Source organism: Oncorhynchus mykiss, chromosome 1 (genome assembly GCF_057628025.1).
Source record: "Oncorhynchus mykiss isolate SJ-2025 chromosome 1, ASM5762802v1, whole genome shotgun sequence".
Lineage (NCBI taxonomy): Eukaryota > Metazoa > Chordata > Actinopteri > Salmoniformes > Salmonidae > Oncorhynchus > Oncorhynchus mykiss.
The window spans coordinates 87,990,314-88,007,950 of NC_143022.1; the positions used below are offsets into that span (position 1 = coordinate 87,990,314).

General features: G+C 44.8%; 1 protein-coding gene across 1 annotated transcript in view; it reads left to right on the forward strand.

The window, feature by feature from the left end:
- Positions 1–1,943: 1,943 nt before the first annotated feature.
- Positions 1,944–17,637, forward strand: part of LOC110531225 (secreted frizzled-related protein 5) — a 34,871-nt gene continuing 19,177 nt past the window's right edge. Inside the window, exon 1 of the mRNA XM_021614446.3 lies at positions 1,944–3,082. Coding sequence (XP_021470121.1) covers positions 2,497–3,082 — 586 coding nt within the window. The 5' untranslated portion in view covers positions 1,944–2,496. The remainder of the gene's footprint in view (positions 3,083–17,637) is intronic.

Sequence of the window (17,637 nt, forward strand, 5' to 3'; positions counted from 1 at the left end):
ATCAAATGGATTCTTGTTTAATCTCTCCTTGAAAAGGGAGACATGTTGATTTGTTCATAGTGGAAGTCATACCAGACAAATGCTGTAAAATGCTCATCCTAATTATAATGTTTCCACCTGCTTTAGCATGAAAGAAAACATACCAAAACAATTCCACAAAACCTTGTCGGATTGAGGGTGTCTTTGCTCGACTAATAGCTTAAATGAATAAGTCAAGTAAATCATTTGCCAAATTCCCAATCTCTAACCCTGCTATCTTGTGGTACTGATGTGAATGTCTGGATAGTGGTGTACGTCCATGGGTTTCAGCAAAGCTGCATGGTCAGTGGGCTGAACGATGTGTGTGTTTGACCCCCACCTCCTCTAATTAGAGAGGAAATGGCTCCTAAATCTATTAGTACTTTGTTTGTCCACCCAATATGGTGACACAACAGAATCGGCTGCATGTTTAGAACACTGAGGAAACACCTAACTGTGACCATCCATGTGATACATCCAAGTGAATGGTTGTGGCCACCAGTCCACTCACTAAGTCGCAGTGCTTTGAATGCGAATGAATGAGCATTGAATGAGAATTTGATTCATTTTGATGCTATGTCTGGGCCCCTCTGTGTGTCTGTGTGGTTCAGTGTTACTGATGGAAAGAGACAGACAAGCAGTACGCCTCTATTCAACACCACCATAGACATTAGCATATCTCACAGAGGGTCACTAAACAACCTAGCCACCTGTAGCTGCTATAGCCTGCTTGACTCAACCACAGGACCCCCCCACACACAGACAGAGCGTGGTGGCAGTGAAAGGTTTGTGCGCTACATTGAGTTGGTGGCACCTTCATCGAGGAAGACGGACACGTGGTAATGGCTGGAGTGCAATGAGTGGTATTGTATCAAATTAATCAATTTCGATGCCATTCCATTCGCTCCGGTCCAGACATTATTATAAACCGTCCTCCACTCAGCAGCCTCCTGTTGTGTGTGTGTGTGTGTGTGTGTGTGTGTGTGTGTTTGTGTGTGTTTGTGTGTGTTAGAGAGAGAGAGAGAGTTGTGTGACAAAAAGGAGCAGAGAGGTAGAACAAACAGGGAGAAAACACATTGTGCTTTGCCTTCAATTCAATTTAGGGGCTTTATTGGCATGGGAAACATATGTTAACATTGCCAAAGCAAGTGAAGTAGATTAAAAAAAACAATACAAATGAACAGTAAACATTACACACCTCTCTCTCTCTCTCTCTCTCTCTCTCAGCTTTGTGGAAGTTACCTGTGGTGTTGAGGTTTAGGCCGAAGTAGGTATAACTCTTAGTGTGCTTTAGGGCCACAGTGTCGCAATAGAATGTGATGTCCTGGCAAGTGGACCTTTTTTGGAACACCTTTACTTTGGTCTTACTGAGATTTACTCTCAGGGCCCAGGTCTGACAGAATCTGTGCAGATTATCCAGGTGCTGCTGTAGGCCCTCCTTGGTTGGTGACAGAAGCACCTAGATCATCAGCAAACAGCAGACATTTGATTTCCCGAGTCGAGTAGGGTGAGGCCGGCTGCTGCAGACTGTTTTAGTGCCCTCGCCAATTCATTGATATAAATGTTGAAGAGGGTGGGGCTCAAGCTGCATGTCGCTCACTCTGCGGCCCTGAGGAAAGAAATCTGTGTGTATATTGCCACTGAAGAAATGTTGGAGTCTGCTATTAATGATACTGTAGAGGAATTTTATTTGTATATTTTATCATTTTGTTTATTATACCATCAACACCACAGGCCTTTTGGGTTTGGAGGATATGTCCCTCTCTCTCTCTCTCTCTCTCTCTCCTTCTCAGCCTGCCTCTCTCTGCCTCAGGGAGTGTCTACCAGAGATGGTGAGGTGGAGGGGGGGTTCTCTTCCCCCCTCTCTGGACCTCCCCCTGGTCTCGGATTGGATGAGGTAGAGCTGTGTGGGGCCAGTGGAAGGCAGTCTACTAGGAGGCCTGACAGCAGACAGGGAAAAACTATCCCTCTAGCTGATATACTGTAGCTGCTCCACACACACTGCTAGACACAGACAGAGAGAGCAGGAGAGAGGTAGAGGTAGAGACAGAGGAAGAGACAGCTGTGGAGTGAGATACACAGAACTGCAAGGATAAAGCAATAGAGAGATAGAGTTTGACAGAGAGTTAGAGAGACGGAAAAGAGGCACACACAGCACTCCCCTTCCACTCACCCCTCGTCTTACCCTCGACCCTTGTCTCCCTTCTTACGACCACCTGAGGCAGAGACACACAGCTCTACCAGCGCAGGGGGGAGAGGACTGGACACACACTAACACACACTCATTTTCTCTCTGCTGAAAGAAGACAGGAATACACACTTTCTTTTTGTTTTCTGTCTCCGCTTCTACTCTCGTTCTTGGACAGGAAAAAAGGATTCCAGTTTGTTTCTTCAGCACAAAGACTTTTCCTTTATCCTCCAGAAGTCCTGAGTCACGTTGGGCCTCCTTTCTTTCTCCCTCTGAGAGCTCAGAGCAACATGGCACAGGGACAAAAGAACCACAGCCACAGCAGGCAGCAGCGGAGGGGACCACTACTCACTAACCCCTTCTCCACCGTGGCACTATCCCTCTCACTGTCCCTCCTCCTCCTCCTTCTCACCTCCCCCGCCTCGGCCGCTGATGAATACGACTACTACAGCTGGCAGTCGGACAACTTCCACAACGGTCGCTTCTACACCAAGGAGCCGCAGTGTGTGGACATCCCTGCCGATTTACGCCTCTGCCACAACGTGGGCTACAAGAAGATGCGCCTGCCCAACCTGCTGGACCACGAGACCATGCCCGAGGTCAAACAGCAGGCGGGTAGCTGGGTGCCGCTCCTCGCCAAGCGATGCCATGCGGATACACAGGTGTTCCTGTGTTCCCTGTTTGCCCCTGTGTGTCTGGACAGGCCCATCTACCCGTGTCGCTCGCTGTGTGAGGCCGTGAGGGACAGCTGTGCCCCCGTTATGGAGACATACGGGTTTCCCTGGCCGGAGATGTTGACCTGCGATAAGTTTCCTATTGATAATGATCTGTGTATCCCCATACAGTTTGCTGGGAACCAGGCCACCCCAGCGCCAGGTAAGACCACACACACATGTATTCACAACCCTATTCTGAGACCGTATACTAACTGTGAAAGAGGGCCACTATATGACATGATAACGGTCCCTGCAACTAGTTTAGTTGAGCGTCAGGTTGAATATGGTCGGTGCCTTCACACCACACTGGTTGTAGACGAGAGAGCTCCAGCCCCCATGCAGGAAACTCAGTCTTACTCCTGCTCCAGAGCTTGGAACAACTCAGTCTTACTCCTGCTCCAGAGCTTGGAACAACTCAGTCTTACTCCTGCTCCAGAGCTTGGAACAACTCAGTCTTATTCCTGCTCCAGAGCTTGGAACAACTCAGTCTTTCTCCTGCTCCAGAGCTTGGAACAACTCAGTCTTACTCCTGCTCCAGAGCTTGGAACAACTCAGTCTTATTCCTGCCCCAGAGCTTGGAACAACTCAGTCTTACTCCTGCTCCAGACCTTGGAACAACTCAGTCTTATTCCTGCCCCAGAGCTTGGAACAACTCAGTCTTACTCCTGCTCCAGACCTTGGAACAACTCAGTCTTACTCCTGCTCCAGACCTTGGAACAACTCAGTCTTTCTCCTGCTCCAGAGCTTGGAACAACTCAGTCTTACTCCTGCTCCAGAGCTTGGAACAACTCAGTCTTATTCCTGCCCCAGAGCTTGGAACAACTCAGTCTTACTCCTGCTCCAGAGCTTGGAACAACTCAGTCTTACTCCTGCTCCAGACCTTGGAACAACTCAGTCTTACTCCTGCTCCAGAGCTTGGAACAACTCAGTCTTATTCCTGCCCCAGAGCTTGGAACAACTCAGTCTTTCTCCTGCTCCAGAGCTTGGAACAACTCAGTCTTATTCCTGCCCCAGAGCTTGGAACAACTCAGTCTTACTCCTGCTCCAGAGCTTGGAACAACTCAGTCTTATTCCTGCCCCAGAGCTTGGAACAACTCCGTCTTATTCCTGCCCCAGACCTTGGAACAACTCAGTCTTACTCCTGTCCCAGACCTTGGAACAACTCAGTCTTATTCCTGCTCCAGACCTTGGAACAACTCAGTCTTACTCCTGCTCCAGACCTTGGAACAACTCAGTCTTACTCCTGCTCCAGACCTTGGAACAGAAGATATTCTAGAACAAGATTTCCGTAACATTTTTGTTATAGGTGTGTATAACTTTTGGATAGGAAAGAACAAACCACTCAAACTATTTTTGAGAGTTATAGATACAAATATAAACATTTTAAGTCCATGCAACTGCCATAAGATATATCTGGAGAAGAAAAGATGGGAACATTCCAGGTTAGATATCAGAATGCATTATATTCCCATAGCACAGATAACGTTCCAGGTTAGATATCAGAATGTATTATATTCCCATAGCACAGATAACGTTCCAGGTTAGATATCAGAATGTATTATATTCCCATAGCACAGATAACGTTCCAGGTTAGATATCAGAATATATTATATTCCCATAGCACAGATAACGTTCCAGGTTAGATATCAGAATATATTATATTCCCATAGCACAGATAACGTTCCAGGTTAGATATCAGAATGTATTATATTCCCATAGCACAGATAACGTTCCAGGTTAGATATCAGAATGTATTATATTCCCATAGCACAGATAACGTTCCAGGTTAGATATCAGAATGTATTATATTCCCATAGCACAGATAACGTTCCAGGTTAGATATCAGAATGTATTATATTCCCATAGCACAGATAACGTTCCAGGTTAGATATCAGAATGTATTATATTCCCATAGCACAGATAACGTTCCAGGTTAGATATCAGAATGTATTATATTCCCATAGCACAGATAACGTTCCAGGTTAGATATCAGAATGTATTATATTCCCATAGCACAGATAACGTTCCAGGTTAGATATCAGAATGTATTATATTCCCATAGCACAGATGACGTTCCAGGTTAGATATCAGAATGTATTATATTCCCATAGCACAGATAACGTTCCAGGTTAGATATCAGAATGTATTATATTCCCATAGCACAGATAACGTTCCAGGTTAGATATCAGAATGTATTATATTCCCATAGCACAGATAACGTTCCAGGTTAGATATCAGAATGCATTATATTCCCATAGCACAGATAACGTTCCAGGTTAGATATCAGAATGTATTATATTCCCATAGCACAGATAACGTTCCAGGTTAGATATCAGAATGCATTATATTCCCATAGCACAGATAACGTTCCAGGTTAGATATCAGAATGTATTATATTCCCATAGCACAGATAACGTTCCAGGTTAGATATCAGAATGCATTATATTCCCATAGCACAGATAACGTTCCAGGTTAGATATCAGAATGTATTATATTCCCATAGCACAGATAACGTTCCAGGTTAGATATCAGAATGCATTATATTCCCATAGCACAGATAACATGCTCTCTAGAAAAGTCAGTGTTTCTCCTAGTGTATGAAAGAGCTGTAAATAATACATAGACCACCACAGTGAAATGTCCATGTGTTCAATGTAACGTCTACTATAAAACAGTGTGACATAAAAAAAAGGCCAAGGGGACATTTTCATGTCAAATATTGCAATGATTTATTCTAATCGCAGAGATGAAAATAAAAGTTAATGTAGACCAGGAAAACATTCTCAATTCAACTGTCAGACTGTGGAACTGCTAGTGTGCATTAAATAATAGAAATAACAATGACTGTACGATAAGACGGATCTAAGGAACCCCAGCTTTTCAGATAAACCCGTAGGGCTGGTTTCCCAGACACAACGACTATTCCTGGACTACAAAACACTTTTAGAGATTCAGCATGATTTTAACTCTAGGAGTAGATTTATTCTAGGTCAGGGAAAACAGACCTTAAACTTCACTCGGCTTCCATACAAATAAGACAAAGATATATCAAAATCAGATGTATTTTTTTACAGAGCTATTCTATAAGAAATCGGATGCATGGAGGGCAGCTAGGTCTCCAGTGCAGGACAGAACGATTACACACTTTTCCCAAATCAACTAGTGTGTGTGTGTGTGCATGGCAACTACCGAGAGAGAGAAAGACAGTGTTTGAGAGAGTCAATGTGAGTTTAGAGTCTATAGAAAGTGAAGGGCACACTCTGCTGTGTCTCTGCTGTGTCCAGGCCTGCTCTGTCTTTTGTCTGATCAGCCTGTTAGACAGCCAATTAACTAGCTGACTAATTACTGAGGGTGAATTAGTCTAACGAGAGAAAATGAGGTAGGGAGGTAGGGAGGGAGGGAGGGGTGTCAGAGAGAGGGGGTAAGAGAGAGACTGGGGTGTAAGAGGGAAATTTAGGGGGAGAGAAAAAGAAGGGGGAGAAAATGAGGGTGAGAAGAAGAGACCGAGTGGGCTTGAGAGAGACAATGAAAGAGCTGGGTCGAGAGGTAGGGGAAAGAGAGTTTAGGGAGAGAGGGGAAGAGAGAGGGGCAGAGAGAGGGGAGGTTGTGAGGAAGTAAAGTGAAAGAAAAAATCAAGAGAAGAGACTGGTTCCCTTCCAGTTTCAGTTAGAATGGGAAAGAGAATGTTGAATTAATTAATTCCTTAATATATGTTTTAACTCTTCGCTAGCCAGGTTAGTCGATTAAGAACCAGGATTTCATCGACAGTGCACCATCTCAGGCAATATGAATAGAATCTGTCTATGTACTGTAATTCTAGAATCCTTCTGGTTTTATACTCCAGACTGAACATTCTATTTAAAACAAAGTCTAGAAACTGACTGCAGAGACTCACACAAACTTGTCTGAGAAGGACTGGAAGACAATGTAAAGTGTTAAGGAGGAGGGGCCAAAAGTAAATGTTAAAAGTGACAAAGAAAGAGCAGAAACGTAGGATCTTAATTTGAGCCACTACAGCAGCCACTAATCCTGCAGCAAAAGGACATTTTGATATTTATCATTTTTGTTACCCAATTGGTAGTTACAGTCTTGTCCCATCTCTGCAACTCCTGCACGGACTCGGGAGAGGCGAAGGTCGAGAGCCGTGCGTCCTCCGAAACATAACCCAACCAAGCCGCACCACTTCTTGACACAATGGCCACTTAAGCCGGAAGCCAGCCGCACCAATGTGTCGGAGGAAACACCTGGCGACCGTGTCAGCATGCACTGCACACGGCCCACTACAGGAGTCGCTAGAGCGCGATGGGACAAGGACATTGCTGCTGGCCAAACCCTCTCCTAACCCGCACGATGCTGGGCCAATTGTGCGCCGACTCATGGGTCTCCCATTCAGGGCCGGCTGTGACACAGCCTGGGATCACACCAAGATCTATAGTGACACAGCAAGCACTGAAATGAGGGCCTTAGACAGCTGTGCCACTCGGGAGGCCCTGGAAATATGAATTATCATATGGATTATAATCAATGGCTATTTTGGTATTGGTTGATACATTTTCCGTAAAATTTCAAATTGGAAATTATAAACTGCAGAAGCGTTTTAAAACCTCAAATGCACTGAGATCCTACATCTCTGATGTTCTGGATATCACACCACAATCACACAAAAATATATGAAACATTTATGTGAAGAAAAAAAGCACACTGAATAAAATCACGTGTGACTTTTGAAAGAAGACATATGAGCGACTTAATCTGTTTTATTCAGACACCCTGAACGACAACAGTCTGCAAACGCTTCAGGGAAACTCATTCAACAAGTGTCCACGAACACACACACAAGCATGCACACACACACCAGACACACTCAGACATACGCACACACTCAGCGAGCCCATTCAGAAAGTGTGCCGGTGTCTACGCTGATGATATAGGAGGATAGAAGCTGTTACACTGAGCTCATGTAGACCATCGACGTGTCCAAAAGGACACCCTATTCCCTATGTAGTGCACTACTTTTGACCAGAGACATGTGGGCTGATGTAGTGCACTACTTTTGACCAGAGACATGTGGGCTGATGAAGTTCACTACTTTTGACCAGAGACATGTGGGCTGATGAAGTTCACTACTTTTGACCAGAGACATGTGGGCTGATGAAGTTCACTACTTTTGACCAGAGACATGTGGGCTGATGTAGTGCACTACTTTTGACCAGAGACATGTGGGCTGATGTAGTGCACTACTTTTGACCAGAGACATGTGGGCTGATGTAGTGCACTACTTTTGACCAGAGACATGTGGGCTGATGAAGTTCACTACTTTTGACCAGAGACATGTGGGCTGATGTAGTTCACTACTTTTGACCAGAGACATGTGGGCTGATGAAGTTCACTACTTTTGACCAGAGACATGTGGGCTGATGAAGTTCACTACTTTTGACCAGAGACATGTGGGCTGATGAAGTTCACTACTTTTGACCAGAGACATGTGGGCTGATGTAGTGCACTACTTTTGACCAGAGACATGTGGGCTGATGTAGTGCACTACTTTTGACCAGAGACATGTGGGCTGATGTAGTGCACTACTTTTGACCAGAGACATGTGGGCTGATAAAGTTCACTACTTTTGACCAGAGACATGTGGGCTGATGTAGTTCACTACTTTTGACCAGAGACATGTGGGCTGATGAAGTTCACTACTTTTGACCAGAGACATGTGGGCTGATGAAGTTCACTACTTTTGACCAGAGACATGTGGGCTGATGAAGTGCACTACTTTTGACCAGAGACATGTGGGCTGATGTAGTGCACTACTTTTGACCAGAGACATGTGGGCTGATGTAGTGCACTACTTTTGACCAGAGACATGTGGGCTGATGAAGTTCACTACTTTTGACCAGAGACATGTGGGCTGATGAAGTTCACTACTTTTGACCAGAGACATGTGGGCTGATGTAGTGCACTACTTTTGACCAGAGACATGTGGGCTGATGTAGTGCACTACTTTTGACCAGAGACATGTGGGCTGATGAAGTTCACTACTTTTGACCAGAGACATGTGGGCTGATGAAGTTCACTACTTTTGACCAGAGACATGTGGGCTGATGTAGTGCACTACTTTTGACCAGAGACATGTGGGCTGATGTAGTGCACTACTTTTGACCAGAGACATGTGGGCTGATGTAGTGCACTACTTTTGACCAGAGACATGTGGGCTGATGTAGTGCACTACTTTTGACCAGAGACATGTGGGCTGATGAAGTTCACTACTTTTGACCAGAGACATGTGGGCTGATGTAGTGCACTACTTTTGACCAGAGACATGTGGGCTGATGAAGTTCACTACTTTTGACCAGAGACATGTGGGCTGATGAAGTTCACTACTTTTGACCAGAGACATGTGGGCTGATGAAGTTCACTACTTTTGACCAGAGACATGTGGGCTGATGTAGTGCACTACTTTTGACCAGAGACATGTGGGCTGATGTAGTTCATTACTTTTGACCAGAGACATGTGGGCTGATGTAGTGCACTACTTTTGACCAGAGACATGTGGGCTGATGAAGTTCACTACTTTTGACCAGAGACATGTGGGCTGATGTAGTGCACTACTTTTGACCAGAGACATGTGGGCTGATGTAGTGCACTACTTTTGACCAGAGACATGTGGGCTGATGTAGTGCACTACTTTTGACCAGAGACATGTGGGCTGATGTAGTGCACTACTTTTGACCAGAGACATGTGGGCTGATGTAGTGCACTACTCTTGACCAGAGACATGTGGGCTGATGTAGTGCACTACTTTTGACCAGAGACATGTGGGTTGATGTAGTTCACTACTTTTGACCAGAGACATGTGGGCTGATGTAGTGCACTACTTGGGGAATAGGTTACCATTTTGGATGGAGACCATATTCCATTATGAAAATGGATGTTATGTTTTTATGGGACTAGAAACAACTATGCGACATGTTCACTTCGCTGAGCCATAACCCATAACTCACTGTTTCACATGGTCGTTGGAAAGCAAACGGAATGAATTGAACCCAAACTTCTTTTTTTTTTAATGGAAAACTATGTCTATTCAAATGACGGTATACACTGCAGAGTGTACGTTTGATTTCAGGACTGGTTCATGGTCATATAGTTACAGTAAAGTTACAAAGTCCAAGCCTAAAATGTGATATCACAAGATGTAATAATAATAATATATATTTTTATATAGCACTTTTCATTTCAAGTAGAATCTCAAAGTTGCTTTAAAAACAAAATAAACCTAAAACTACTTAACAAAACAAATCTAGGGCTCTGGCAGTATTTAGGCGACGGTATTCCACATCTTTAGATGATAGGCAGAAAGGTACGATCTTTAAAGGATGGAGCATAGATGGTACAGACAGACAGGGAGGTAGAGACATCAGACAGACAGGTAGGTATGTAGGTAGAGACATCAGACAGACAGGTAGGTAGGTAGGTAGAGACATCAGACAGACAGGTAGGTAGGCAGAGACATCAGAGAGGTAGAGACATCAGACAGACAGGGAGGTAAAGACATCAGACAGACAGGGAGGTAGGTAGAGACATCAGACAGGGAGGTAGGTAGAGACATCAGACAGGGAGGTAGGTAGAGACATCAGACAAGGAGGTAGGTAGAGACATCAGACAGGGAGGTAGGTAGAGACATCAGACAGGGAGGTAGAGACATCAGACATGTAGGTAGAGACATCAGACATGTAGGTAGAGACATCATACAGACATCAGACAGACAGGGAGGTAGAGACATCAGACAGACAGACATGTAGGTAGAGACATCAGACAGACAGACAGACAGGGAGGTAGACAGACAGACAGACAGACAGACAGACAGACAGACAGACAGACAGACAGACAGACATCAGACAGACAGGAAGGTAGAGACATCAGACAGACTGTTGAATGTTTGGATGAAAAACGTACCCAAATGAAACTGCCTATTTCTCAGGCCCAGACTCTAGAATATGCATATAATTGTTTGATTGGGATAGAAAACACACTAACGCTTCCAAAACTGTCAAAATATTGTCTGTGATTATAACAGAACTGATATTGCAGGCGAAAACCTGAGGAAAATCCAACCAGGAAGTGCCTAAGAGAAACAAATCTCCCTGTTCCATGGCATGCCTTCCCTCCATTTAAAGGGATATCAACCAGATTCCTTTCCCTATGGCTTCCACATGGTGTGAACAGTCTTTAGACATAGTTTCAGGCTTTTATTCTGAAAAATGAGTGAGAAGGATCACATCGCGTCAGTGGATGGCTGGGTGCCAGCAGAGTTTTGCATGCGCAACAGCTTGGAGCAGACATTTTCTCTCTTTCTCCTATTGAAAAAGCTAAGGTCCGGTTGAAAAATATCAATTATTTATTGTAAAAACAACCTGAGGATTGATTATAAAAAAACGTTTGACATGTTTCTCTGAACTTTACGGATACTATTTGGAATTTGTCTGCCCCGTCGTGACCGCTCGAGCCTATGGATTTCCGAACATAACGCGCCAAGCAACTGGAGGTATTTTGGATATAAAGAGAATCTTTATCGAACAAAAGGAACATTTATTGTGTAACTGGGAGTCTCGTGAGTGCAAACATCCGAAGATCAAAGGTAAGCGATTCATTTTATTGCTTTTCTGACTTTCGTGACCAATCTACTTTGCTGTTTTGTCTGCTGAGAGAGATGTCCTAACAAAAACGCTTGGATAGCTTTTGCTGTAAAGCTTTTTTGAAATAAGACACACCAGGTGGATTAACAAAAAAGTTAAGCTGTGTTTTGCTATATTGCACTTGTGATTTCAAGAAAATTAAATATTTTTAGTAATTTAATTTGAATTTGGCGCTCTGTAATTCAGCGGATGTTGACGAAAATGATCCCGCTAACCGGGATGGGTGCGCCAAGAAGTTTTAAGTGAAACTTAACAAAACAATCAACAAGCAACGAAACGTGACTTACGTGGTGCAACAAGCACAAACACAAACATTATCCCACAAAGCAGGTGGGAGAAAGGGCTTCTTAAATATGATCCCCGATCCCCAATCTAACCAAATGGGGAGGGTAGGGGGGGGGGGTGACTAGTGTCGGTGGCGGCTCCGGTGTGTGTCGTAGCCCCCGCCCCGACCACGGATCCAGCCATAGAGCTGGGTTGGAAGCCGCGCCCGGACTGGGCACCGGCGCCGAGGAAGGCTCCGGTCATAGAGCTGGGTTGGCCGCCGTGCCTGGACTGGGCACCGGCGCAGAGGAAGGCTCCGGCCGTGGAGCTGGGTTGGACGCTGTGCCTGGAGGCGTGTGGAGGCGCACTGGAGGCCTGATGCGTGGAGCCGGCACAGGTGGCACCGGACTGGTGACACGCACTTCAGGGCGAGTGCAGGGAGCTGGCACAGGACGTACTGGGCTGGGGAGACGCACTGGAGGCCAGATGCGTGAAGCCGGCACAGACTTCACCAGATTGCTGACAGGCTCTTCAGGTCGAATGTTGAGCAGAACACACCTGCACAACATCTCTCTCCTCTCTCTCTCTCTCTCCCCCAACTTCTCCATCGCCTCCCTGACGGTCTCTGGCTCTTCAGGGCGAGTGCGAGGAGCTGGCACAGATGGCACCGGACTGATGACCCGCTCTTCAGCACGCCTGCACTGCAGCATACTCCTCGCTAACTCTTCTCTCCGGTATCCCTCATTGCATTCCTCCATCCACTCCCATTCTGGCTCTGGCACTCGCCGCTGCTCAGCCGGCCACACATCGTGCCCCCCCCCAAAAAATATCTTGTGGTTTCTGTGGCCGCGGCCCCCGGCGTCGTTGCTGTCGTTCCTGAGTCCTCTGCGACTCCCGCCAAGGAAGGGTCTGGCATCCACTCATGATCTCCTCCCATGTCCAAAACTCCTCTACCTCATGAACAGGCTGATTGGTCCTCTTTTGGTGGGATATTCTGTCACATCCGTGAAAATGGACAGATCAAAGCGCAGCGTGATTTGAGTTCCACATCCTTTTATTAAGTGAAACTCATCAATAAAACAATAAACAAGCAACGAACCGTGACTTACGTGGTGCAACAAACACAAACAATATCCCACAAAGCAAGTGGGAGAAAGGGCTTCCTAAATATGATCCCCAATTAGAGGCAACGATTACCAGCTGCCTCTAATTGGGAACCATACAAACCAGCAACATAGAAAATAAACGACTAGAACTCCCCCCTAGTCACGCTCTGACCTAAACACCATAGAGAACCGAGGGCTCTCTATGGTCAGGGCGTTACAGAGGTATAGACATCAGACAGACAGGGAGGTATAGACATCAGACAGACAGGGAGGTAGATACATCAGACAGACAGGGAGGTGGAGACAACAGACAGACAGGGAGGTAGATACATCAGACTGACAGGGAGGTAGATACATCAGACAGACAGGGAGGTAGAGACAACCGAGAGGTAGTCATCAGACAGACAGGGAGGTAGAGACAACAGACAGACAGGGAGGTAGAGACAACAGACAGACAGGGAGGTAGATACATCAGATAGACAGGGTGGTAGATACATCAGAGAGGTAGAGACATCAGACAGACAGGGAGGTATAGACAACAGACAGACAGGGAGGTAGATACATCAGACTGACAGGGAGGTAGATACATCAGACTGACAGGGAGGTAGATACATCAGATAGACAGGGAGGTAGATACATCAGAGAGGTAGAGACATCAGACAGACAGGGAGGTAGAGACATCAGACAGACAGGGAGGTAGAGACATCAGACAGACAGGGAGGTATAGACATCAGACAGACAGGGAAGTAGAGACATCAGATAGACAGCGAGGTAGAGACATCAGACAGACAGGGAGGTAGAGACATCAGACAGACAGGGAGGTATAGACATCAGACAGACAGGGAAGTAGAGACATCAGACAGACAGCGAGGTAGAGACATCAGACAGACAGGGAGGTATAGACATCAGACAGACAGGGAAGTAGAGACATCAGACAGACAGGGAGGTAGAGACATCAGACAGACAGGGAAGTAGAGACATCAGATAGACAGCGAGGTAGAGACATCAGACAGACAGGGAGGTATAGACATCAGACAGACAGGGAAGTAGAGACATCAGACAGACAGCGAGGTAGAGACATCAGACAGACAGGGAGGTATAGACATCAGACAGACAGGGAAGTAGAGACAACAGACAGACAGGGAGGTAGAGACATCAGACAGACAGGTAGGTATAGACATCAGACAGACAGGGAAGTAGAGACAACAGACAGACAGGGAAGTAGAGACATCAGACAGACAGGGAAGTAGAGACATCAGACAGACAGGGAAGTAGAGACATCAGACAGACAGGGAAGTAGAGACAACAGACAGACAGGGAGGTAGAGACATCAGACAGACAGGTAGGTATAGACATCAGACAGACAGGGAAGTAGAGACATCAGACAGACAGCGAGGTAGAGACATCAGACAGACAGGGAGGTATAGACATCAGACAGACAGGGAAGTAGAGACAACAGACAGACAGGGAAGTAGAGACAACAGACAGACAGGGAGGTATAGACATCAGACAGACAGGGAGGTAGATACATCAGACAGACAGGGAAGTAGAGACAACAGACAGACAGGGAAGTAGAGACATCAGACAGACAGGTAGGTATAGACATCAGACAGACAGGGTCCACTTCCTGTAGAAACTGGGTCTGGGGGCTCAAAAAACAATGTTGTTGAATTGGTGTTGTTTAATCATTCAGATCTAACCAACCAAGCCAAATACCAACCTGCCATAATCAGGCCTGCAATTCCATGGGTCAACACCCGATATTTCAGCTCATCAGCATAGGCTACCTAACGGTGCCATGATAACCACAGAATTCTGAAATTCCCAGATTGTGGAATTCATACAATTAAAATAAATGTATTCTTTAATTATTTACTCTTTTATTTTAGGATTCATACATCTACTAAAACACTGGTACCAAGGTCAATTTTTAAAGAAAATGTAATTGTTAACTTTTTCTGGAAACCTGTTTAAAGCTTTTGTTTAAACTTTGCACCATCCTGTGGGTCTCCATCCTGCTGGAGTGTTTGTGATTTACACTTCTGATCCGTGTAAACGTGCACGTGTCTGTGCGTGTGAGTGTGCATGTGAGTGTGAGTATGAAACTGAGTGTGAACCCGTATCAGTGTAAGCCAGTCAGGTTAGCGGCTTCTGACATTCTGTTATGAACCAGAACCTCTCTGATGTCCTGAGAGCCTCCTAGTCTGATATAACCCTAACCCTGTAGTGTTCCAGACCATAATACAAACCCTAACCCAGTAGTGTTCCAAACCATAATACTAACTCTAACCCTGTAGTGTTCCAGACCATAATATTAACTCTAACCCTGTAGTGTTCCAGACCATAATATTAACTCTAACCCTGTAGTGTTCCAGACCATAATATTAACTCTAACCCTGTAGTGTTCCAGACCATAATACTAACTCTAACCCTGTAGTGTTCCAGACAGACCATAATACTAACCCTAACCCTGTAGTGTTCCAGACCATAATATTAACTCTAACCCTGTAGTGTTCCAGACCATAATATTAACTCTAACCCTGTAGTGTTCCAGACCATAATATTAACTCTAACCCTGTAGTGTTCCAGACCATAATATTAACTCTAACCCTGTAGTGTTCCAGACCATAATATTAACTCTAACCCTGTAGTGTTCCAGACCATAATACTAACCCTAACCCTGTAGTGTTCCAGACCATAATATTAACTCTAACCCTGTAGTGTTCCAGACCATAATACTAACTCTAACCCTGTAGTGTTCCAGACAGACCATAATACTAACTCTAACCCTGTAGTGTTCCAGACAGACCATAATACTAACCCTAACCCTGTAGTGTTCCAGACAGACCATAATATTAACTCTAACCCTGTAGTGTTCCAGACCATAATATTAACTCTAACCCTGTAGTGTTCCAGACAGACCATAATACTAACTCTAACCCTGTAGTGTTCCAGACAGACCATAATACTAACTCTAACCCTGTAGCGTTCCAGACAGACCATAATATTAACTCTAACCCTGTAGTGTTCCAGACCATAATATTAACTCTAACCCTGTAGTGTTTCAGACAGACCATAATACTAACTCTAACCCTGTAGTGTTCCAGACAGACCATAATACTAACCCTAACCCTGTAGTGTTCCAGACAGACCATAATATTAACTCTAACCCTGTAGTGTTCCAGACCATAATATTAACTCTAACCCTGTAGTGTTCCAGACAGACCATAATACTAACTCTAACCCTGTAGTGTTCCAGACCATAATATTAACTCTAACCCTGTAGTGTTCCAGACCATAATATTAACTCTAACCCTGTACTGTTCCAGACCATAATATTAACTCTAACCCTGTAGTGTTCCAGACCATAATACTAACTCTAACCCTGTAGTGTTCCAGACAGACCATAATATTAACTCTAACCCTGTAGTGTTCCAGACCATAATACTAACCCTAACCCTGTAGTGTTCCAGACAGACCATAATACTAACTCTAACCCTGTAGTGTTCCAGACAGACCATAATATTAACCCTAACCCTGTAGTGTTCCAGACAGACCATAATATTAACCCTTACATGGATCCCAAACCGGCTGCGCTCGTGCGCCATCGTGTATAAATGTATTTTGTCCCCCCACACCAAATGTGATCACGACACGCAGGTTAAAATATCAAAACAAATGTAACCAATTACATTAATTTGTGGACAGGTCGAAAAGCATCAAACATTTATGGTAATTTTGCATGCTAGCTTGCACTTGCTAGCTTATTTGTCCTATTTTGCTAGCTTGCTGTTGCTAGCTAATTTGTCCTGGGATATAAACATTGAGTTGTTATTTTACCTGAAATACACAAGTTCCTCTACTCCGACAATTAATCCACACATAAACGGTCAACCGAATCGTTTCTAGTCATCTTTCCTCTTAGGCTTTTTCTTCTCTTGACTTTATATTACGATTGGCAACTTTCATAATTTAGGTACATTACTGCCACTGACCTCGTTCGTCTCTCAGTCACCCACGTGGGTATAACCAATGAGGAGATGGCACGTGGGTTCCTGCTTCTATAAACCAATGAGGAGATGGGAGAGGCAGGACTTGCAGCGTGATCTGCGTCAGAAATAGAACTGACTTCTATTTTAGCCCTTGGCAATGCAGACGCTCGTTGTGTGGGTGCAATAATTAAATAATATAGATTTCTAAATGTATTTTGCTGACTACACTACACGGGCATTCCAAACAGACCATAATACTCCTTCTAACACACAACTGCTGTCAAACTCCTCTAAAAGTATCTGTAAGAGTGTTTAGTATTTGCCCACTGGTAAAGTCATCATTTTGTTTAACAGGCTAGAGTACCAGCCTGGAAGTTTCCCACTCCTACCCTGCTTGGTCTGGCCTAAATGGAACAAACCGAAGCACGTGTTTATTTTTACGTTTGAGTTTATTTTGAACTTATTCCTCATTATGTGCTCTAAGATCACATCGAAGTCGATTAAATCGTTGGTCTTTAGAAACTACTAGATCAAAACATTCCTCTCCCTGCAGTGTCTGTCTGAGGTCTGAATCACTCAGAGGGATCTCTGTCCTTTCTGTCTGGAAGAACCAGATACCAGCTATTCTGCTATTACATGATATAGCAAAGCACACACACA